This window comes from Drosophila kikkawai, chromosome 2L (genome assembly GCF_030179895.1).
Source record: "Drosophila kikkawai strain 14028-0561.14 chromosome 2L, DkikHiC1v2, whole genome shotgun sequence".
NCBI lineage: Eukaryota > Metazoa > Arthropoda > Insecta > Diptera > Drosophilidae > Drosophila > Drosophila kikkawai.
Genome location: NC_091728.1, coordinates 27,451,613 through 27,477,546, shown reverse-complemented (window position 1 = coordinate 27,477,546; position 25,934 = coordinate 27,451,613). Strand labels below are relative to the sequence as shown.

Below are 25,934 nucleotides of genomic sequence, written 5' to 3'. Positions count from 1 at the left end.
CTGGTTCCATCAACATCCCAACCACTGATCATACAAAAATCCTAGGACTGACTATAAACAAACGATACAGCTGGAATCATTACCATACCAACCTGATAACTTCCCTTTCCTGTCCCCTTAAAATCATAAAATACCTGTCCTCAAGAAAATACAACTGCAACACAACCACCCTCATCCAAATTGTAAACTCCATTCTCATCTCAAAAATTGACTACTGCCTACCTATATACGGGAAAGCTCCCACCTCCATTTTAAACTACCTTAAATCGTACCAAAACCCCGCTATAAGAGTAGCCCTCGGGGCATTTAGAACAACTCCTATAAGTAACCGGCTAATTGAAGCTAAAATTAGTACACTAAAAAACAGCTGAAAGCTTTTCACCAGCAAGCTCGGAACAAATCTTATTCTCTCTCATGACTCCCCAATAGGCAAACTATCCAAATCCATAGCCAAAACAACAAGAAATTACAGATACCCCAGCACATTAGACAGAATCATCGACTCCTGCAAATCCTTTTCACTTCCATTCTCTCCCGTCAAAAGCTACACGTCAAAAAAATACAATCGGGAAATAATTCTTAGAGCCACTAACACGTCCCTTTCCCTATACAACAAAAACACTACTCTGCCTATAATTTACCACCAGCTGTTCCACTCTATTAAAAACTCCCTACACGACCACAAATTCTTTTACACAGACGGCTCAAAAGCCAATGACACTGTGGGCTACAGTGTAACCAATAATACTGACATAATCAAAGCTGGACTCTTTCCCAGTACTTCTCCATCCTCTCTAGTGAATTGATTGCAATCCATGAAGCAGTAAAAATTTGCTCAGGATCACCTGGCAAACGGGACTTTATCCGATGTAAAATAAACATTTTATAGCCAAAACCATTTACTAGGTCGGCTTTACCCCACCTTACCCTATATAGACCCTGGCGAGGATTCAGTGTGGCCAGAGTCCTGTGCGGGATTTGCCCGAATGGTGTGGCCAGCCGTTCACATTTCCCGGACCAAAGTATCTTACCATCTCCAGAACAGGCCTCGGACTCGACCTCACTAACATCAATCCATTCCTTGTAAAAAACAAATCGACTTTACATGTGGCGGCGAAATTGAAGAATGCAAGACTCTTCGTATGACACACTCTTAGTAAAAACTAAAACTTCTGTACTGGCTTGTAAGCTGTTGAGACTTAAAGCATTTGCAACTAACATTAACGTTACTATCTCTGTACATAACTCTCTTAACTTAACTAACAACAAGGAGTTATTTACTCGAACGGCTTAAAGGGAATAGAAGAAAGCGTTATCGTACAAGAACTGGCAAACCAGAAAGTGACTGAGGTACGTAAAATTCTTAAAAGAGACAACGCCTCTCTAAAGGAGACCGGCCTCTTAATCATTACATTCTATACGCACAATCTTCCCGAATACGTAATGATCGTCTACCAGCGGACTTCTGTCAGGGTATATATCCCACTGCCCATCAGATGCAACAATTGCTTTAAGTACGGCCACCTCCACAAATTCTGTAAAAATAAAAAAAATTGCTACAACTGCGGAGAAGAACATCTTATCGACCCGACCTCCAATGACAAATGCAATAGACTCCAAAAATGCATTAACTGCAACATTGAGCAACTAGCGAGCCCTCACAGCTCCACCAGCAAAAAATGTCCTGTCTTCCTTAGACAACAAGAACTCCAAGCCCTTAAAACAACACATAAATGTGACAACAAAACGGCCAATACAATTCTCAATGTAAGCTTCTTCAACAACTCCACATATGCCGGAAAAAAAGTTGCAGGGCAAACATCATCACTGGTTCCATCAACATCCCAACCACTGATCATACAAAAATCCTAGGACTGACTATAAACAAACGATACAGCTGGAATCATTACCATACCAACCTGATAACTTCCCTTTCCTGTCCCCTTAAAATCATAAAATACCTGTCCTCAAGAAAATACAACTGCAACACAACCACCCTCATCCAAATTGTAAACTCCATTCTCATCTCAAAAATTGACTACTGCCTACCTATATACGGGAAAGCTCCCACCTCCATTTTAAACTACCTTAAATCGTACCAAAACCCCGCTATAAGAGTAGCCCTCGGGGCATTTAGAACAACTCCTATAAGTAACCGGCTAATTGAAGCTAAAATTAGTACACTAAAAAACAGCTGAAAGCTTTTCACCAGCAAGCTCGGAACAAATCTTATTCTCTCTCATGACTCCCCAATAGGCAAACTATCCAAATCCATAGCCAAAACAACAAGAAATTACAGATACCCCAGCACATTAGACAGAATCATCGACTCCTGCAAATCCTTTTCACTTCCATTCTCTCCCGTCAAAAGCTACACGTCAAAAAAATACAATCGGGAAATAATTCTTAGAGCCACTAACACGTCCCTTTCCCTATACAACAAAAACACTACTCTGCCTATAATTTACCACCAGCTGTTCCACTCTATTAAAAACTCCCTACACGACCACAAATTCTTTTACACAGACGGCTCAAAAGCCAATGACACTGTGGGCTACAGTGTAACCAATAATACTGACATAATCAAAGCTGGACTCTTTCCCAGTACTTCTCCATCCTCTCTAGTGAATTGATTGCAATCCATGAAGCAGTAAAAATTTGCTCAGGATCACCTGGCAAATGTGCTAAATGCTCGGACTCCCTATCCTCCATTAAATCCATATCAAACGTAAACAATTACTTTTACTACCCCAATACAATAAGATCCCTTATTACAAAACTCTTTCCCAAAATCAGAATAATTTGGATCCCGAGCCATATAGGTATAAAAGGCAATGCGAGAGCGGACAAAGCAGCAAACGAAACACACAAATACCCTCTAATATTCACAGACGACTTCAACAGCAAAGACATTACACAACTCCTTAACAAACACTATACTGACAAACTGAATAGTCTTCAAAGACAAACTAGCCACTGGTACAAACAGATATTACTAAACACTCCAACAAACTTCTCTTTCAAAACCACAAACCTCAACAGACAACAACAAATTATAATATAATATAACTAGGACACACACAAGTCACAAACGCCCATTATATGAATAGTTCCCTAACAAGTATCTGCTCCTTTTGCAGATACAGTATCTGATGGATATCCTTGCCATTTATTTCCTGCGAGGCGGAAAAAATGTTTTAAACTTAGATATGACCAGTTGTTTTTATCAGGTACCTATTCATGCGGATTCGATAGAAAGAACTGCATTTGTACCAACGGATGGTCAATATGCATTGTTAGGAATGCCTTTTGATCTGATCATCTTCTATATTCATCATGCATATGTTAAGGGGTATTGAATCTTCATAAAATTCATTTTTTCAGACTTTTTTAAATAATAGTACATTGTCAGGAATGTTGTCCGAAAATTTCAAGTCGATCGAAGCAAAACTGTAGGTGTTGGAGGGGGGCGGCTTTAAGCTGAAATGCACTCGAAATAAGAACACGGAGACTTGACGGGGTTTTACGCGACGTGCGTCGATGTTTATTAGTAGAAGGAGTAATTGGTACTAAACTATACAAAAGAAACTAAAGCTAGGGAGAGCGGATTGGAAGCTCTAGGACTGGAAGTCCGGAGGAAGAGGGAGAGAAAAGGAGAGCGTTCGGGATCACACTGCCTCCCGAAATTGAGCGCCTTTCTGGCGTGAACATTCTCCCCCCCCCCCCTCCCCCCTTGCGAGGATACGCAGCAAAAGTACCAGGAAGTATTAGCTCTGGAAAGCGTAGGATAACGCTGAGCGTTCGTCGGCATGTAGAAGGGTGTGGTGATCCTGTCCACACGACTGGCATCGGTCGCTACTTCGACAGGATCCTCCGGAATGGTGGTGGGCCAGGCAGTTGACGCAGTACTTCCTGTCGATGACTGTCTGGAGCCGTTTCTTCGCATCAAGCCGGAGAAAACGGTGGCACTTCCGAAGAGGATGGTTCCCTTGGCAGACTCGGCATTGGTAGGATAAAATACCTCGGGAACGTCTGCTCTTGCTGTCGTCGTACGGAACCCAGTAATTGGAATCGGCAGAAGTGGTCACTCGTGTGGAGAACGAGGAAATCTTTTGGATGGGTGCAGGAATTTGTGGTGCGTCATCACGAGGATTCGGAACACTGGATGAAGTGTTGCTTGGATGCAACAATGTGTGATGCCGACCGTGACAAGTAAGACAGCTGTGGGCGCTTGTGCAATCACGGAGTGGATGACCGCTTGCAAAGCAATTTAAGCACAACTGCTTTTTCTCAATGTATGAAGTACGATCTTCTATCGTCATTTGGAGGAAGCGTGGACATTTACGCACTGGATATGGTTCTCTGCAGAACACAAATCGCATCTTTTGGATAAGTGAACAATCCGCGTACTAAAGGATTGTAGTACTCGTGGCGACTGGTTGGAGATTGTCGGTTTCGACGAACGGAGGCATATCGTAGGAGGCTGGAGAGAATCGATGGTTTCCAGAGTTCTATGGCGCTCAGTAAGGAAAGAATCGAGTTCTAGCCACGACGGAATATCGGTTTTATTTGTTAAGGATTGCTCCCATAAGAAAAGCGTCAGCTTTGGAAGCTTCGTGGAGCACAAATAAACCAGGAGGCAGTCCCAATTATCCGTAGGAAGGCGGGACAGAGCTAGGGATGTGAGGATTCTAACTACGATTTATAAATATGAACCTGGGTTCCCAAAAAGTGACTTCGCTGCTAGCTACTGGGGAGGTTAACTCGACCCAATCGCAGTCGGCTGCTAAGTAGTTTCTCCAGGGCCGTCGCCCGGATTAGGGTAAGGTGGGGTAAAGCCGACAGTGTGGGTAAACCCGACCTCCCTCTGTTTTCGAAAATCGGAAGCACTACGCAGACTAATATTAGTGTTGTCGTGTAGAGCATCGAAAACAATGTAAATGGTGGTATGACAGCATTTTATTAGTCAACATTGAGATGGTCAAACGACAACAAGTTTGTTTTCACAATTTTGAATTTCATTTTTGTGCATAATTAACTGCAGGATATTTCTTTTTGTCAGAGTTATCGCATGAAAAGGTAAGTGGATTTAGATTCTTTGAATAAAGTCCTACAAAGTGCATATAAGTTTAGTTCATTTTTTTTCATAATTTCTTTTTCAATTGCGTTTTTATGAAAAATTACGTGGTGGGGCGAATCCGACCTCTAAATAGTGGGGTAAATCCTGCCGCAAAAAATCCAAAAACAAGAAAGGAAGCTAACTTCGGCACGCCGAAGTTTGTATACCCTTGCAGATTGGTTTTGATGTTTATTTTATAGATTTAAATGCTGAAAACACTCACAAAACAGAGTTTCATTACATTTTACCTATACTTATTATGTTTACAGTTTGACAGTTACAGTTTTACATTCTCAGCTTTATATATTTTATACATTTACCGATCGCTTCTATGGCAGCTATAAGATATAGTTGTCCGATTTTTATGAAATTTATACCAAAATTCTAGAATAATAAAAAAAACGTATATCTCAGAGTAAATAAAAATGCGTTGAAAAACAACGAAGCTATAATTTTATTTCTATTAATTTCTCGATCGTTCCTATGGCAGCTATATCATATAGTCGTCCGATTTTCATAAAATTTTTACCAAAATTCTGGAATAATATAAAATGGCTATATCTCAAAAATGATGCAAAAATATTGAAAAACAGCCAAGTTATACTTTTTTTTCTAAAAATTTATCAAACATTTGTATGGCAGCTATATGATATAGTCGTCCGATCCGGCCCGTTCCGACATATATAGCAGTGAGAGCATATAGAAGACTATATGCAAAGTTTCATTCAGATAGCTTTAAAACTGAGGGACTAGTTTGCGTAGAAACAGACAGACAGACAGACGGACAGACGGACAGACAGACAGACGGACAGACGGACAGACAGACAGACGGACAGACGGACATGGCTAGATCGACTCGGCTGTTGATGCTGATCAAGAATATATATACTTTATAGGGTCGGAAACGTCTCCTTCACTGCGTTGCAAACTTCTGACTGAAATTATAATACCCTGCAAGGGTATAAAAACAACAATCACACCAAAACCATCAACATCGCAGCCAACCAGACGTTTAACTCGAACCAAAAAACGCCAGCAAGCTATTTGAGCAGCGAATCAGATGATACTGATTAATTATTTTGCTATTTTAATTTTTTTAATTCTTTTATCTTTTATTACCATTATATAACATAACATTGATTGATTTATCATTGCAAAACCTATATTTAGGTTATATCTGTACTAAATCAACCAAAAATATAGGCGGTCGGATTTACCCCATCATTTTTGAACATAGCAAAAATGAACTTTTTCGTAAAACGCTTGTATCTCAAATCTTTTCAAAGGTATGAATAAAATGCCATGCATAGAACGTTGCGCAAAAGTCTAACCTTTAATTTGGTATATATAACGACTTTATCCGATGTAAAATAAACATTTTATAGCCAAAACCATTTACTAGGTCGGCTTTACCCCACCTTACCCTATATAGACCCTGGCGAGGATTCAGTGTGGCCAGAGTCCTGTGCGGGATTTGCCCGAATGGTGTGGCCAGCCGTTCACATTTCCCGGACCAAAGTATCTTACCATCTCCAGAACAGGCCTCGGACTCGACCTCACTAACATCAATCCATTCCTTGTAAAAAACAAATCGACTTTACATGTGGCGGCGAAATTGAAGAATGCAAGACTCTTCGTATGACACACTCTTAGTAAAAACTAAAACTTCTGTACTGGCTTGTAAGCTGTTGAGACTTAAAGCATTTGCAACTAACATTAACGTTACTATCTCTGTACATAACTCTCTTAACTTAACTAACAACAAGGAGTTATTTACTCGAACGGCTTAAAGGGAATAGAAGAAAGCGTTATCGTACAAGAACTGGCAAACCAGAAAGTGACTGAGGTACGTAAAATTCTTAAAAGAGACAACGCCTCTCTAAAGGAGACCGGCCTCTTAATCATTACATTCTATACGCACAATCTTCCCGAATACGTAATGATCGTCTACCAGCGGACTTCTGTCAGGGTATATATCCCACTGCCCATCAGATGCAACAATTGCTTTAAGTACGGCCACCTCCACAAATTCTGTAAAAATAAAAAAAATTGCTACAACTGCGGAGAAGAACATCTTATCGACCCGACCTCCAATGACAAATGCAATAGACTCCAAAAATGCATTAACTGCAACATTGAGCAACTAGCGAGCCCTCACAGCTCCACCAGCAAAAAATGTCCTGTCTTCCTTAGACAACAAGAACTCCAAGCCCTTAAAGCAACACATAAATGTGACAACAAAACGGCCAATACAATTCTCAATGTAAGCTTCTTCAACAACTCCACATATGCCGGAAAAAAAGTTGCAGGGCAAACATCATCACTGGTTCCATCAACATCCCAACCACTGATCATACAAAAATCCTAGGACTGACTATAAACAAACGATACAGCTGGAATCATTACCATACCAACCTGATAACTTCCCTTTCCTGTCCCCTTAAAATCATAAAATACCTGTCCTCAAGAAAATACAACTGCAACACAACCAACCTCATCCAAATTGTAAACTCCATTCTCATCTCAAAAATTGACTACTGCCTACCTATATACGGGAAAGCTCCCACCTCCATTTTAAACTACCTTAAATCGTACCAAAACCCCGCTATAAGAGTAGCCCTCGGGGCATTTAGAACAACTCCTATAAGTAACCGGCTAATTGAAGCTAAAATTAGTACACTAAAAAACAGCTGAAAGCTTTTCACCACCAAGCTCGGAACAAATCTTATTCTCTCTCATGACTCCCCAATAGGCAAACTATCCAAATCCATAGCCAAAACAACAAGAAATTACAGATACCCCAGCACATTAGACAGAATCATCGACTCCTGCAAATCCTTTTCACTTCCATTCTCTCCCGTCAAAAGCTACACGTCAAAAAAATACAATCGGGAAATAATTCTTAGAGCCACTAACACGTCCCTTTCCCTATACAACAAAAACACTACTCTGCCTATAATTTACCACCAGCTGTTCCACTCTATTAAAAACTCCCTACACGACCACAAATTCTTTTACACAGACGGCTCAAAAGCCAATGACACTGTGGGCTACAGTGTAACCAATAATACTGACATAATCAAAGCTGGACTCTTTCCCAGTACTTCTCCATCCTCTCTAGTGAATTGATTGCAATCCATGAAGCAGTAAAAATTTGCTCAGGATCACCTGGCAAATGTGCTAAATGCTCGGACTCCCTATCCTCCATTAAATCCATATCAAACGTAAACAATTACTTTTACTACCCCAATACAATAAGATCCCTTATTACAAAACTCTTTCCCAAAATCAGACTAATTTGGATCCCGAGCCATATAGGTATTGTGAAGACCCACTCTTATGGCCTTCACATGTTGTTCCTTACATATATGTATATAGTTAGGATTAAGTAGGTTAAGTTCATAATCAATAGTTTTAAGCATATATATACGGCAGTAGGTTAAGAGACAAAACTTGAAGTCAATAATTATAATTTTTAAGTTAGCCCTAAGTGGCAACCCAAAACTATCGAATAAGTCAGGAGAATAGTTGAACTTCCCGCCGAAGCCAGGACACCAACCACGATCACGTCATGGAAAATACTAAGAAGAAATCCCCGATAAAATCCCACAGGGGAGATTTCTTGGAAACGAGACCGACAGCCACACTAACTTCCGGGACTTGAAATTTTGTGCGCGGCGAGAAAAGTTGGAAGTTTTGGAAGCCAGCGGAGAAAAACGACAAAGACAACACCAAGTCCGAGATTTAACCGACGCGTGGCCGGCAAGTGGAAGCAAGCGATCGACAAGAGAGAAACACTGGCTTCGGCAAGCAGGGTGAGCATAAAGAGTGCGACAGGGACAGATAGGGATTAGAAAGGAAAAATCCAGACAAATAAAAGTAAAGTAACTCGAAATCAAAGTGTTAGAATTATTGGTACAAGTGTCAAGCCCCGATCGTGCCGTCTGCGAGTATTCCGGGCATGTGCGCAGTAGTTTTCTCGACAGGATTAGTCGCGCCGGTGCCGTCTGCGAGTATTCCGGGCATCTGCGCAGTAGTTAGGGCTGGCCGTAATTCCTCCGATTTTGCTGTCTGCGAGTATTCCGGGCATTTTCGTAGTAGGAATCGCGCAGTAGTTAGGGCTGATCGTAATTCCTCCGATATTGCCGTCTGCGAGTATTCCGGGCATTTTCGTAGTAGGAATTGCGCGCCAGAAATAGCCGCGACAGTGCCGTCTGCGAGTATTCCGGGCATTTGCGCAGTAGTTAGGGTTAGTCGTAATTCCTCCGATATTGCCGTCTGCGAGTATTCCGGGCATTTTCGTAGTAGGAATTGCGCGCCAGAAATAGCCGCGACAGTGCCGTCTGCGAGTATTCCGGGCATTTTCGTAGTAGGCATTTGCGCAGTAGTTAGGGCTAGCCGTAATTCCTCCGATATTGCCGTCTGCGAGTATTCCGGGCATTTTCGTAGTAGGAATTACGTACCAGAAATAGCCGCGACAGTGCCGTCTGCGAGTATTCCGGGCATTTGCGCAGTAGTCAGGGCTGGTCGTAATACCTCCGATTCTGCCGTCTGCGAGTATTCCGGGCATTTTCGTAGTAGGATTTACGCGCCAGAAGTAGTCGCGACAGTGCCGTCTGCGAGTATTCCGGGCATTTGCGCAGTAGTTAGGGCTGGTCGTAATACCTCCGATTTTGCTGTCTGTGAGTATTACGGGCATTTTCGTAGTAGGATTTGCGCGCCAGAAGTAGTCGCGACAGTGCCGTCTGCGAGTATTCCGGGCATTTGCGCAGTAGTTAGGGCTGGTCGTGATACCTCCGATTTTGCTGCCTGTGAGTATTCCGAGCATTTTCGTAGTAGGATTTGCGCGCCAGAAATAGCCGCGACAGTGCCGTCTGCGAGTATTCCGGGCATTTGCGTAGTAGTTAGGACTGCCAGTGTTACCTCCGATTTTGCTGTCTGTGAGTACTCCGGGCATTTTCGTAGTAGGTTTCGCTGGCCAGAATTAACTGCGACAGTGCCGTCGGCGAGTATTTCAAGCCTGTGACAATATTTAGGGCCACCAGTGTTACCTCAGTTTATGCCGACCGTGAGTACTCTGGGCGTTTTCGTAGAAAGATTTCTGGGCAGGATTGGCCACGACAGCGCCGGCCGTGAGTATTTCGGGCACCCGCATAAAGTTTGTACCACCAGGGCTGGCTACGATGGTGCCAGAGCGTAGTCATACATAGGCATTATAGATACTCATATTCGTATATATCTTCCCCATAAGCGTCCGTCGTGGCATAGCCAACGGTACGCGACTCGGTGACCCGAGTACGAGTTTTCCCCAAATAGAATATTATGAAACCCCTCCTCAACTGTCTCAAAGATAAATAAATTTATCTGATGAGGACTCTGGGCGGACTGAGACGCCGACCCCAGCAAAACGCATCCTTACAGATTGGCGCCCGAAGCAGGGACTAGTTGAGGAAACTTAAGGGGAAAATTCCAACCATCGTGGCCTAAAGAACCACTAGATCATTTTATTCTCCACCACTGGGAAAATTTCTGTCAAGGGGAAAATACACAGAGAAAATTCTGGGAGAAATTTTGTTACATTTTGTTGTTGAGCAGAAATTTCGAATGCATTGAGAGAAAAGTTAAATTGGAAAATTCGGAATCAGCAAAATAAATAAAATATATCCGAAAACACGAAAAAGAATTTTAATGGGGAGATACTAACAAAAGAAGTAGTAATAGTAGTAACAGCAGTACAAAAAGGGCTCTACCTAACCTCTGAGATCGCACGCTCATAATACCCATAGTAAGCAGAGAACCACGTGCGTGAGTTCGAACGAAAACCGACGAGAAGCAACGTGATCGCGCCGCCATCGGGTATATAACAACGAGAACTCATCGCAATCGGGACAGTCGTTCGTGAGAGCTCAAGCAGTCAACATCGGTCAAGACCAGCAAACAACAAGAACATTTTTTTTATTTATCGTGAGCATCGTGCAAAACAAGTACAGTCGTTCGTCGCCGAAGAATAAAACCGCGTGCATTGTGCAATTAAAAATCGTGAACCACGTGCATCATACGGATAAAAAAATTAATTAATTAAACATTCGCGGCTGGCATTTCAAACGAAAAACAACACAGTAGTCCGTGGTCATCGAAACAATATTTGAATTTTTTTTGGTGCCATCGTCGAGAATCCAAACGTCACGCGTATATACCCTCACGTAATGGGTGTCAAGTGGATCTCGTATCGTCGGAAACAGGAACTCGAGACCCTGACCGCCGCGTTCGGGCTAAGTAGCGTTGGAACCGTCGAGGAATTACGCCAACGACTCAGCGAATTTTCGAAGCGGGAGGATCTGTCGCCAGAAACGCAAGGACAATTGGCGAAAATGGAAGCGGCATACGGGAATGCCGTTACTCCCGACCAAAAATCGCTGCTTACCGTCATGGTTGAACCTACGGGCGAAAAGGTATCGGGCGACTGCAGGAGTCACACCCTTCAGCTGCCACGGACCAATTCGGCTCCTAATTTGGTGTCGCTGCTACAAGTGGACGAACGTCGTAGCGCGCGACCTGAAGGCACCTCTTGCGCCACATTGGTGGACAAGATGGCCCGATGGGGGCTTACTTTTGATGGATCTGGCGACCCACTCCGATTTATGGAACACATGGAAGAAAGAGCAGCCACGTAACAGGTCGATCTAAGGGCCCTACCACAGGCAATGCCAGTGCTCCTAACCGGAAGGGCAGAGAGCTGGTTCCGAACGAGCAGACTGCAGGGCACGACATGGAAAACTTTTAAGAAGGAGTTTCTGGAATTTTTCTTACCGCCACGGTACTTCCAAAGGCTGGAAGACCAGATCCGGACGCATACACAGAGACCAGGTGAGCTGTTCAAATTCTACTTGATCGATCTCCGCATACTCATGCAACGAGCGGGATACACCATGGCGCAAGAACTGGAGCGCGTGTACGAAAATATGTTGCCGGAGTACCAACTGTACACACGGCGTCAGGATTTTCACACGCTAGCCGAGCTGACACAACTAGTGGTAAACTTCGAGATCGTAAGAAGTCGAGGACAAGGAAACCAAATGGGTAATCAGGAACGCGAAGGATTCAGGGCACCCCACCGAGGATCTACAGGTGGTCCGATAGGAGTACACACACCCCCAAACCCGGAGGGGCCGAACGGACCAGGAGCCGAGATACAGCATGGGACCATAATGCCGGAATCAGAAGCCCCGATCAACGCACTCAACGCCTGCAGGAATTGTGGGGAAAGTGGCCATTTCCAAAGGGAATGCCGACAGCCGCAAGTTCTATTCTGCTGGGACTGTGGCAGACGTGGCCTTCGCACCGTGGAATGCTGCCGCAGATCGGGAAACGGCTACGGGCCTCGAGCAGGCGGGGATCGCCCGAGGAACCCGGGAGTTTCCCCAAGCCAATAAGCCAAGTACTAATACTAAAGCAGGGCCGGATCCAGGCGCAGGTCCGCATCAAAGGAAACACGTTTAAGGCCACCCTGGATACGGGAGCCACCCGAAGTTTCATTAGCGAACAACGGGCGGCGCAGATCGGACGAGGAAGAGACTGGCGAGAGATTCGCACCCGGATCCGATTGGCGGATGGATCCCACCGAGACCTCACTAGGGGCCTTGTAGTGACCATTCACCTGGGCCAACAGCAGGTAAAACTGTTCTTGCTAGTGATGCCCACGGTGCTAGATGACATACTACTGGGAATCGACTTCCTTTGTGGCATCAAGGCCATCATTAGCTGCGGAGGAGAACACTTACAATTGGATTCGAGGGCAGAATTGACCAGCGAGGAACAAAACCCGGAAAATTCAGCGAGGAACGACGCACCGAACGAGGAGTGCGTGGCTGCTCCTTCTGGAATCCTGCGAAGCAACGAGGAAAATCTAGAAATTTCAGCAAGGAACGACGCACCGAACGAGGAGTGCGTGGCTGCTCCTTCTGGAAGCCTGCGAAGCAACGAGGAAAATCTAGAAATTTCAGCAAGGAACGACGCACCGAACGAGGAGTGCGTGGCTGCTCCTTCTGGAAGCCTGCGAAGCAACGAGGAAAAGCTAGAAATTTCAGCAAGGAACGACGCACCGAACGAGGAGTGCGTGGCTGCTCCTTCTGGAATCCTGCGAAGCAACGAGGAAAAGCTAGAAATTTCAGCAAGGAACGACGCACCGAACGAGGAGTGCGTGGCTGCTCCTTCTGGAATCCTGCGAAGCAACGAGGAAAACCCGGAAAATTCAGCAAGGAACGACGCACCGAACGAGGAGTGCGTGGCTGCTCCTTCTGGAATCCTGCGAACCAACGAGGAAAACCCGGAGATGTCGGCGAGGAACGACGCACCGAGCGAGGAGTGCGTGGCTGATCCTCCCGGAATACCCAGGAGCAACGAGGACACTAAGGAGACCCCCACAGTCAAACACAGACGACCGAATCGTGCCAGACGGAATCGGAACCGACACGGAGACCCGATGGTAAGGGAGACCCAACCTAGCTGGACTTCGGCCTTGCCTACCAGCAGCCAGACCGCTCGACAACACAATCCTTTCCGACAAGGACCAGAGACACCTCTACCAACTAGGAAAGTCCGGTTCCGAGAACCAATTGTGGAAGGCGAAGACGGCGTTAGGCCTGACGGATCAACATCAACGGACATCCGAAGAGAGGAAAGCCTAGCCAGCATCGACACCAACACGAGCTTAACAGCGGCACCGGACACCATGGATCCGAGGGTGAGTGCTTTTCTGCAGACCGAATTAGATAAATTTGACCATCTGGCGGGCACTTCTAATATCGCGGAACATCACATTGTTATGAGGGATGACAAGCCCATTAAGCAGCGATATTACCCTAAAAATCCAGCAATGCAAGCGGTTATAAACAAACAAGTAGATGAACTCTTGCGGGATGGACGGATCGAGCCATCAAAAAGCCCTCATAGTGCACCAATAGTACTAGTCGGGAAAAAGACAGGCGATATCCGAATGTGCGTGGATTATCGACAACTGAACGCGCGATCAGTCCCCGACGCGTACCCCCTACCCAGAATTCATCACATACTGGAACGTTTACGGAACGCGCGATTCATTTCCACTCTCGACCTTAAGAGTGGATACTGGCAAATTCCGGTCGCGCCTGCCAGTCGGGAATACACCGCTTTTACCGTCCCGGGACGAGGCCTCTTCCACTGGAAGGTGATGCCATTCGGGTTACATTCAGCTCCCGCGACATTTCAAAGAGCTCTCGATAGCGTCATAGGCCCGGAGTTAGAACCCTCAGCCTTCGCGTACTTAGATGACATCATTGTTATCGGCACGACTCTCGACGAACACATCGAAAACCTGCGCGAAGTATTTAGGCGACTCCGACAAGCTAACCTGAAACTCAACCGAGACAAATGTAGTTTCTTTCAGCGGAGTCTAAAATACCTGGGTCACGTGATAAGCGAGTCAGGGATCCACACTGATCCTGATAAGATCGCAGCGATTCGCGAGCTACAACCGCCTACGAATGTCCGTGAATTGCGACGCTGCCTCGGTGTCGCGTCGTGGTACCGCCGTTTCGTCCCGAACTTTGCAGCCATCGTAGAACCGATATCCACGCTCCTCCGGAAAGGCAGGAAATGGAGTTGGGACACGGAACAGGAGCAAGCTTTCGAGACTCTAAAAACCCGACTCACCGAAGCCCCAGTACTTGCGTGTCCCGATTTTACGCAGAAGTTTTCCCTGCAAACCGACGCTAGCGATCACGGGTTAGGAGCAGTCCTACTGCAAAGCATCGACGGTGTCGAACGAGTCATAGCTTATGCCAGTCGACGATTAACCCGAGCCGAGGAAAATTACTCAGTAACAGAAAAGGAGTGCCTCGCGATCGTATGGGCCATTCGCAAAATGCGTTGCTACCTGGAAGGATATCGGTTCGAAGTCGTGACGGATCATCTGGCGCTTAAATGGTTAAACTCAATCGACAACCCAACCGGACGAATCGCCAGATGGGCCCTCGAACTACAACAATATCAGTTCGACGTTCAGTATCGACGAGGGAAATTCAACATAGTAGCCGACGCTCTTTCCCGTCAGCCCTTGGACACAGTACAACAAGCCAACGTAGAGCCATCGCAATGCAAATGGGTGCGCAAGATGATACTTCAAGTAACTCAGGAACCGGGAAAATTTCCAGACTACCGGATCGAAGAAGGCCAGCTGTACCGAATGACGGGGAATACACCCCAGGAGGAAGACCAGGTTCCGTGGAAGCTATGCGTTGGCCAGGAGTACCGACAACGAGTCCTACAGGAGTGCCACGATCATCCGACAGCTGGACATCTCGGGACACGGAAAACCAGCAAACGCGTAGCGCAAAAGTATTACTGGCCAGGACTCTTCAGGGAAGTCACCAAGTATGTACGACGGTGCCCCACCTGCCAAAAATACAAGGTAAGCCAACTTAAACCCGCCGGCCAGATGTCAACACGCCAAGTCAAAGAACCATTCAGCGTAGTATGTGCGGACTTCATGGGTCCGTTTCCACGTTCTCGTCATGGAAATACCATGTTACTGGTATTTCTGGACGCATTCACCAAATGGGTAGAATTAGTCCCACTCCGGAAAGCGACGACACCCCATCTCGAACGATCGTTCCGGAATCGGATTCTGAGTCGCTTTGGCGTTCCACATACATTCGTATGTGACAACGGGACCCAGTTCACCAGCCGGTCGTTTAAAACATTCTGCAAAAATCTTGGGATGGAACTTCAGCACACAGCCCCCTACACGCCACAACAGAACCCAACGGAAAGGGCAAACAGGACCATAAAGACAATGCTGGCCCTGTACTTGGATGGAGCTGAGCAAAACACCTGGGACGAGCTACTTCCCGAACTCTCGCTGGCCATAAACTCAAGCGTTTCAGACACCACCGGATTCAGCCCTGCCTTCATCATGCAAGGGAGGGAACCGAGACTACCCAATACATTGTTCGATCAAGCCACGCCGAGTCACACGTCGAATCAGCCACCACCAGGAAAGAAGGCGGAACAGATGCAGGAATTGTTCCGGATCGTCAAAGACAACAGCGAGCGAGCATCCAACGAACAAAGACGACACTACAATCTCCGACGCCGGGAATGGCGACCGGCCGTGGGATCACTGGTACTCCTCCGCCGCCACGTACTATCCAAGGCTTCAGAGGGATTCACTGCAAAGCTGGCGGCCAAATACGATGGACCATACAAGGTTCACAAGTTCCTGTCTCCTAATCTCTTACAATTACAGGTGCCTGGGAGTCGACGACGACGCACAGCCAGACTAGGGGACGTAAAGGAATACCATTACGAGGATACCGACGACGACGAGCCACCCACTGCCGCCGAGGGGACCCAGTCTTGAGAAAAGGGGCCACTTGCTGGTAGTCGCGACTACCCAACGTCCCTCCCCATCGAGGGGAATTCAATGACTGGCCACTCAAAACTTTTTTTTGTTTGTTATTTACTATCACTAAAACCTTGTTAGACTAAGAAAACACGAGTTACATAGGAAGGAGCTAGGCTTAGTTTAGTCATTCGCACTCATAGGGATATCCAATATTTAAGATATACTAAGTTTCTTTACCCGCAGTGCCATGAGTTCAAGAGACCCGAGACGCCCAGTGACGGGCACCGTGGATACGGACAGCGATGCGGAGATGCAGGAGACGCTGGATACTTCGATACGCGACCTCCTGAGCGATCCACTCTGGGAACCGGATCAGCTGATCCTGGAGGCTGAGGCCACCGGCCTCTCCCTGGACGATGTCCTCGATCTCTGCATCGCACCAGGGGACCCACTGGGAGAAGTAGAACCAGACGGAAGATTTGGGGGCTATCGTAACCCGAGCCCGCCACGGCAGCGACCCCGTGCTGACACCGCAGCACCAACTACTACCGGCGATGCAAGCAGCGAGACATCAAGCGGCACCACCGCAGGTAGTTCGGGCGGATCCTCACGCGACGCTTTACTGCCCGGATCCAGCGGATCCTCTGGCGACGCACTATTACCCAGCTCGGGTAATTCCTCCGCCGAGGTCACACTGCCCCGCAGGTCCGACCGGGACACCATGTTGCCTTCCATCAGGGAAGTGGCCAGGACGACCGCGGAGATGCCCAACCCACCGCCACGGTACGAGGACATCTCCAGTGCCGACGAAATGGAAACCACGGCCCGGTCGTTCGCCACAGCGCGAACCCGACTGTCCAGCGCCACCACGGAGGAGATCATTGAGGTCTCTGACTCCGACGACAGAAGCACGCCCCTGTGGAGGGAGGTACCACCACGTCCAGAGACGCCACCGCCGTCGTACCAAGAGCTGTTCGGGCCAGGCCCCTACGACAGCCCCCGCACCATGGCCAGGAAGAGTATGCCAACAGCAACTGCACCACCGCCGAACCATGACACCCGACGGCTCAGCGGCGAGGCGCTACTAGACGGCCCCAGCACATCGGGCCAAGCAGCAAGGGCGCGGGCGGCTGCACCATCGCCGAACCACGACACCCGACGGCTCAGCGGCGAGACGCTACTAGACGGCCCCAGCACATCGGACCAAGCAGCAAGGGCGCGGGCGGCTGCACCATCGCCAAACCACGACACCCGACGGCTCAGCGGCGAGGCGCTACTAGACGGCCCCAGCACATCGGGCCAAGCAGCGAGGGCGCGGGCGGCTGCACCACCGCCGAACCACGACACCCGACGGCTCAGCGGCGAGGCGCTACTAGACGGCCCCAGCACATCGGGCCAAGCAGCGAGGGCGCGGGCGGCTGCACCGCCGCCGAACCACGACACCCGACGACTCAGCGGCGAGGTACGCCTAGACGGCCCCAGCACATCGGGCCAAGCAGCGAGGGCACGGGCAGTCATGCATCAGGAGAACCGCGACCGGGCACACGGCAGCAACACGGACTTCGCGCAACCGCAGCCAGCAACAAAAAGAAGACGCCGCCCCAATGGGAACGGGACCAGAATCAACCGGCAGCGAGTGGAGGCAGGCCCTCGAACCAGGGAGGAGATCCCGTGCGGAGCTGTACGGGAGATCGCATACACTGGACGCCCTAACCAGCGACGTCGAACCGCGCGGTCAAGAGGAAGTTCCTCGACGGACAGCTCCCCTGAACCGACACCGCGATCCGGACCCGTGGAGCGGCTAGGACCCTCCATGGTAGTGGCCCCGGCCCAGTGGCGAGTGGAGACGGCCGGAAGAGAAATCCCAGTCACCCTACGCACTTGGATAGAGGGAGAGCTGGGATTGCAAAGAACTAAGGATATAAGACGCCAGGAGAAGATCGACGGCAGGTCGTATAGGGTCCATATCTCCCGAAGTGGGCGCGTCACCATCTTCTCACCCACCCCAAAGTAAAGGGGGGGTGTGAAGACCCACTCTTATGGCCTTCACATGTTGTTCCTTACATATATGTATATAGTTAGGATTAAGTAGGTTAAGTTCATAATCAATAGTTTTAAGCATATATATACGGCAGTAGGTTAAGAGACAAAACTTGAAGTCAATAATTATAATTTTTAAGTTAGCCCTAAGTGGCAACCCAAAACTATCGAATAAGTCAGGAGAATAGTTGAACTTCCCGCCGAAGCCAGGACACCAACCACGATCACGTCATGGAAAATACTAAGAAGAAATCCCCGATAAAATCCCACAGGGGAGATTTCTTGGAAACGAGACCGACAGCCACACTAACTTCCGGGACTTGAAATTTTGTGCGCGGCGAGAAAAGTTGGAAGTTTTGGAAGCCAGCGGAGAAAAACGACGAAGACAACACCAAGTCCGAGATTTAACCGACGCGTGGCCGGCAAGTGGAAGCAAGCGATCGACAAGAGAGAAACACTGGCTTCGGCAAGCAGGGTGAGCATAAAGAGTGCGACAGGGACAGATAGGGATTAGAAAGGAAAAATCCAGACAAATAAAAGTAAAGTAACTCGAAATCAAAGTGTTAGAATTATTGGTACAAGTGTCAAGCCCCGATCGTGCCGTCTGCGAGTATTCCGGGCATGTGCGCAGTAGTTTTCTCGACAGGATTAGTCGCGCCGGTGCCGTCTGCGAGTATTCCGGGCATCTGCGCAGTAGTTAGGGCTGGCTGTAATTCCTCCGATTTTGCTGTCTGCGAGTATTCCGGGCATTTTCGTAGTAGGAATCGCGCAGTAGTTAGGGCTGATCGTAATTCCTCCGATATTGCCGTCTGCGAGTATTCCGGGCATTTTCGTAGTAGGAATTGCGCGCCAGAAATAGCCGCGACAGTGCCGTCTGCGAGTATTCCGGGCATTTGCGCAGTAGTTAGGGTTAGTCGTAATTCCTCCGATATTGCCGTCTGCGAGTATTCCGGGCATTTTCGTAGTAGGAATTGCGCGCCAGAAATAGCCGCGACAGTGCCGTCTGCGAGTATTCCGGGCATTTTCGTAGTAGGCATTTGCGCAGTAGTTAGGGCTAGCCGTAATTCCTCCGATATTGCCGTCTGCGAGTATTCCGGGCATTTTCGTAGTAGGAATTACGTACCAGAAATAGCCGCGACAGTGCCGTCTGCGAGTATTCCGGGCATTTGCGCAGTAGTCAGGGCTGGTCGTAATACCTCCGATTCTGCCGTCTGCGAGTATTCCGGGCATTTTCGTAGTAGGATTTACGCGCCAGAAGTAGTCGCGACAGTGCCGTCTGCGAGTATTCCGGGCATTTGCGCAGTAGTTAGGGCTGGTCGTAATACCTCCGATTTTGCTGTCTGTGAGTATTCCGGGCATTTTCGTAGTAGGATTTGCGCGCCAGAAGTAGTCGCGACAGTGCCGTCTGCGAGTATTCCGGGCATTTGCGCAGTAGTTAGGGCTGGTCGTGATACCTCCGATTTTGCTGCCTGTGAGTATTCCGAGCATTTTCGTAGTAGGATTTGCGCGCCAGAAATAGCCGCGACAGTGCCGTCTGCGAGTATTCCGGGCATTTGCGTAGTAGTTAGGACTGCCAGTGTTACCTCCGATTTTGCTGTCTGTGAGTACTCCGGGCATTTTCGTAGTAGGTTTCGCTGGCCAGAATTAACTGCGACAGTGCCGTCGGCGAGTATTTCAAGCCTGTGACAATATTTAGGGCCACCAGTGTTACCTCAGTTTATGCCGACCGTGAGTACTCTGGGCGTTTTCGTAGAAAGATTTCTGGGCAGGATTGGCCACGACAGCGCCGGCCGTGAGTATTTCGGGCACCCGCATAAAGTTTGTACCACCAGGGCTGGCTACGATGGTGCCAGAGCGTAGTCATACATAGGCATTATAGATACTCATATTCGTATATATCTTCCCCATAAGCGTCCGTCGTGGCATAGCCAACGGTACGCGACTCGGTGACCCGAGTACGAGTTTTCCCCAAATAGAATATTATGAAACCCCTCCTCAACTGTCTCAAAGATAAATAAATTTATCTGATGAGGACTCTGGGCGGACTGAGACGCCGACCCCAGCAAAACGCATCCTTACAGTATAAAAGGCAATGCGAGAGCGGACAAAGCAGCAAACGAAACACACAAATACCCTCTAATATTCACAGACGACTTCAACAGCAAAGACATTACACAACTCCTTAACAAACACTATACTGACAAACTGAATAGTCTTCAAAGACAAACTAGCCACTGGTACAAACAGATATTACTAAACACTCCAACAAACTTCTCTTTCAAAACCACAAACCTCAACAGACAACAACAAATTATAATATAATATAACTAGGACACACACAAGTCACAAACGCCCATTATATGAATAGTTCCCTAACAAGTATCTGCTCCTTTTGCAGATACAGTATCTGATGGATATCCTTGCCATTTATTTCCTGCGAGGCGGAAAAAATGTTTTAAACTTAGATATGACCAGTTGTTTTTATCAGGTACCTATTCATGCGGATTCGATAGAAAGAACTGCATTTGTACCAACGGATGGTCAATATGCATTTTTAGGAATGCCTTTTGATCTGATCATCTTCTATATTCATCATGCATATGTTAAGGGGTATTGAATCTTCATAAAATTCATTTTTTCAGACTTTTTTAAATAATAGTACATTGTCAGGAATGTTGTCCGAAAATTTCAAGTCGAGGGAGGCGGCTTTAAGCTGAAATGCACTCGAAATAAGAACACGGAGACTTGACGGGGTTTTACGCGACGTGCGTCGATGTTTATTAGTAGAAGGAGTAATTGGTACTAAACTATACAAAAGAAACTAAAGCTAGGGAGAGCGGATTGGAAGCTCTAGGACTGGAAGTCCGGAGGAAGAGGGAGAGAAAAGGAGAGCGTTCGGGATCACACTGCCTCCCGAAATTGAGCGCCTTTCTGGCGTGAACATTCTCCCCCCCCCCCCCCCCCCCCCCCCCCCCCTTGCGAGGATACGCAGCAAAAGTACCAGGAAGTATTAGCTCTGGAAAGCGTAGGATAACGCTGAGCGTTCGTCGGCATGTAGAAGGGTGTGGTGATCCTGTCCACACGACTGGCATCGGTCGCTACTTCGACAGGATCCTCCGGAATGGTGGTGGGCCAGGCAGTTGACGCAGTACTTCCTGTCGATGACTGTCTGGAGCCGTTTCTTCGCATCAAGCCGGAGAAAACGGTGGCACTTCCGAAGAGGATGGTTCCCTTGGCAGACTCGGCATTGGTAGGATAAAATACCTCGGGAACGTCTGCTCTTGCTGTCGTCGTACGGAACCCAGTAATTGGAATCGGCAGAAGTGGTCACTCGTGTGGAGAACGAGGAAATCTTTTGGATGGGTGCAGGAATTTGTGGTGCGTCATCACGAGGATTCGGAACACTGGATGAAGTGTTGCTTGGATGCAACAATGTGTGATGCCGACCGTGACAAGTAAGACAGCTGTGGGCGCTTGTGCAATCACGGAGTGGATGACCGCTTGCAAAGCAATTTAAGCACAACTGCTTTTTCTCAATGTATGAAGTACGATCTTCTATCGTCATTTGGAGGAAGCGTGGACATTTACGCACTGGATATGGTTCTCTGCAGAACACAAATCGCATCTTTTGGATAAGTGAACAATCCGCGTACTAAAGGATTGTAGTACTCGTGGCGACTGGTTGGAGATTGTCGGTTTCGACGAACGGAGGCATATCGTAGGAGGCTGGAGAGAATCGATGGTTTCCAGAGTTCTATGGCGCTCAGTAAGGAAAGAATCGAGTTCTAGCCACGACGGAATATCGGTTTTATTTGTTAAGGATTGCTCCCATAAGAAAAGCGTCAGCTTTGGAAGCTTCGTGGAGCACAAATAAACCAGGAGGCAGTCCCAATTATCCGTAGGAAGGCGGGACAGAGCTAGGGATGTGAGGCAATTTTGAATTGTATTCTGCAGCTCCTTCAAGGCTGCCGAGGACTCACGTTCAATGGACTGAATGTTGAACAATTTCTTCAGTTGGCTGTTTACCAACGCGCGTTTATTTTCGAAGCGCTCAGATAGGTTTTTCCATGCTGAGCGGAAACCGTCGTTGGTGAGTGGCGAATTGGAAACTATGGAATGAGCTTCACCACTAGTCTTGGCATTTAAATAGAACAACTTTTCTACAGGGGTCAGCGTAGGATTGTCGATATAGACCGCTGTGAAAAGGTCTCGGAAAGTCGGCCAGCGAAGATAATCGCCTGAGAAAACTTCCGTTTCGCACGGAGGAAGCCGACAGCCAGACGGAAAGGAATTTTGGGGCGCAGGGGGTTGGACTGGAGCTGCTTTAGCAGAGATCGTATCGATCTGTTCCATGAACTTGGCGGCACACCGTTCATAAATGGAATAGGTGTCGTCGTATTTTGCCTTAAGAGTAGGCAAGGTGTCTGCAGCGCCCTCTAAACCAACTGAAATTAGCTCTGAACAAGCTTCGTACTCTGTCTCGACCTTGTCCCATAGCGCTCGGACTTGGTCGAGATGGATTTGGCAAGTGTACTTGGATGGAGTGGGTGCTGCTGGATTGCAGACTCTGGAGTCGAAGTGCCTCAGACGGTCACAAACCAAAGTAAAATTGTTCAAAATAGTAGAAGTCATTTTATATATTTTTTTTTACAAAAATTTAATGTAAATATATTATAAAATGTATGGGTCGAAGTTTGATTGGGAATTTAGGAACCAATCGGACTCGGAATAAATATTTTTGCTATAATAATTATATTTGTGGAAAATTGTATTTTCTCCCTTGGAATTTAAAAGGGAAATATGCAATTTAATTTAATAATTCCGGTCAGCAGCGAATAATATACGGTCACACTAGTGCGGATACGGAAGCGCACTTGGATTTCTAGCTTAATTCGTTAGTTGGAATTTTAATATAAAATAATTTACAAATTTACAAATCACATAAGTCCCGATCAATAAAATAATTTGTAAATTATTTTATTGATCGGGACTTATGTGATTGACCGGTGCTGTATTTTAGAACCAATACGTGTGTATGTCTATTTGTGCACTTGTCGTATGCAAGTGCAAAATAGCGGAGATAAGGAGAGGCGGAAAAAATTGCCAAATATTGGAGCGTCGACTTGCAGACGATTATATATGTATGTACATATGTAACTGCAGCTCAGGATAGAGCAAGGGAGTAAATAAACAAATATATGTACGAATTAAATCAATTTATAATTTTAGTACCTGCGGACAGTTATTGTTGTATGTATGTAGTTATATTGTTGTAAATTTGTAAATATAAGTTTCGGAGTAAAGTGGACTGTATTTGTAGTATGTATGAAATGTAAATAAATGCTAGCGGGAACACAGTAAACGAGAAGGAATTAAGAATAATTCGTAATTGGAAAGTTTTACTGTGGCTTAGGCATTTATTTAAACAAATACTTTATGAATTTTGGAACCCGTAGATCTTGTATAGAAATTATTTGGATATAATTTCTCGATTTGGGGAAATGTCAATGTTGACAGCGATTGTAGTTTTGTGGAGTGGACTGTATTGAATATGTATGTAAATGTAAATAAATGCTAGCGGGAACACAGTTAACGAAGAGGAATCGAGAACTATTGGAATTAAATTCTCACTGTGGCTATTGCATTTATTTATTTATTTAAACACACACTTTTGGATTTCGGCACAGAAACACAAATGTAGAAAATTTGGAAACCGAATTATTTTGAATTTGGAATTGGAAATTATGCTGCCGTGTGTCGGATCAATCGGACTTGGATTTAGACAATAATCATACAGAGAAGTTAAGACGAATTGAGTTTCGCAAAACCTAACTGTATGACCGGCAGCAATAATGTAATGGGCTTATCTGGTGCGGTGTTAAAGCCACCGGAGCTGCTGGTGGATGAAATCCGGCTCGAAGGACCAAATGTTGGAGGGGGGCGGCTTTAAGCTGAAATGCACTCGAAATAAGAACACGGAGACTTGACGGGGTTTTACGCGACGTGCGTCGATGTTTATAAGTAGAAGGAGTAATTGGTACTAAACTATACAAAAGAAACTAAAGCTAGGGAGAGCGGATTGGAAGCTCTAGGACTGGAAGTCCGGAGGAAGAGGGAGAGAAAGGAGAGCGTTCGGGATCACACTGCCTCCCGAAATTGAGCGCCTTTCTGGCGTGAACAGTAGGAATGGGAGAACTTTGAAGCCCAACGCATCGTATAAGTCACAACTGTCCATTCGAACTTTTGCGTCGTTTTTCTCGAAACCACTTTTTTTAAGTCGGAAGTCACGATTTCTCGAAAACTATTGCGCCGATCGACTTCTGCGCTTGCACACTTCTTCTAGACATGGTTTTGTTGTCGTTGAACAAAGGATTTTTTTATCTTCATTTACAACTCATTTTATAAGCCAAAATATGGGCAAAAATGACGTTAAATATGACACTTTTTATAAAAAGCGCAACCAAAAATTCAACTCTTAATTTAAAAAAAAATCCTTCGTTCAAAGATAAGCCAGATACATACACTAACAGGAAAACATTGTTTTTTTTTATTTCCTATAAACATTGCCTACCGCAAGGACATAATTTCTTGTGGGGTTGAGTTCAAGCCTTTATATTCACTTCCGTTGCACCAATTTCAAGTGCTCGATTGACCATCGCAGGAATGTCAAAAATTTGAATTGGTCGGCCTGGATGCATTTGAATAAAATTTAATGATGGTTTGTTCTTTGCAGTTTTGAATGGGCCGAATACTGAGACATCGAGCGGTTGTAAGCGATGTGAGCAATGAGGTGGAAATGAGACGGCGTGAATGTCATTTGCTCAACAGAATTCCAAAGCAGCCAAAGATCGATGGCTTTCGTGATTATCCATTAACAAAAATACTGGCTGATCAGGCGAAGAACGCGTAAAAGCTTGAAAATGCTTAAAAAAAATCCAAAAATAAATCGGCTGTGATCCATCCTAATGGATTTGCACCACCAACACTACCGGCTGGCCCGCCATTCAAAATATGTTCTTGAAATCGTGCTCTGGGGAAAACGAAATACGGTGGCAAACGCATCCCTTTAGCTGACACAGGCAAAAGAACTGTAACTAATTTTCTGTTAAAAAAAATAACGCAAATTTATTTAAAAACAAACAAACAACAACAAACAAACAAACAAAATTAAAAAAAAAAATAAATTAATGAAGTAGGCGGTCGGATTTACCCCACTATTTAGAGGTCGGATTTGCCCCACCATGTAATTTTTCATAAAATCGCAATTAAAAAAGAAATTATGAAAAAAAATGAACCAAACTTATATGCACTTTATAGGACTTTATTCAAAGAATCTAAATCCACTTACCTTTTCATGCGATAACTCTGACAAAAAGAAATATCCTGCAGTTA

General features: G+C 46.3%; 1 protein-coding gene across 1 annotated transcript; it reads left to right on the top strand.

Annotated features, from left to right (window-relative positions):
* Nucleotides 1-10,880: 10,880 nt before the first annotated feature.
* Nucleotides 10,881-19,255, top strand: LOC138929654 (AF4/FMR2 family member 1-like). Its single transcript, XM_070289082.1, has 2 exons — nucleotides 10,881-10,920; nucleotides 16,746-19,255. Exon 2 carries the CDS (start codon nucleotides 16,750-16,752, stop codon nucleotides 18,514-18,516), a length of 1,767 nt encoding a protein of 588 aa, XP_070145183.1. The 5' UTR covers nucleotides 10,881-10,920; nucleotides 16,746-16,749; the 3' UTR covers nucleotides 18,517-19,255.
* Nucleotides 19,256-25,934: the final 6,679 nt, after the last annotated feature.

Excerpts from the sequence above, each read along its gene's own strand:
- LOC138929654 (XM_070289082.1), top strand. The coding sequence starts at position 16,750 with ATGAGTTCAAGAGACCCGAGACGCCCAGTGACGGGCACCGTGGATACG.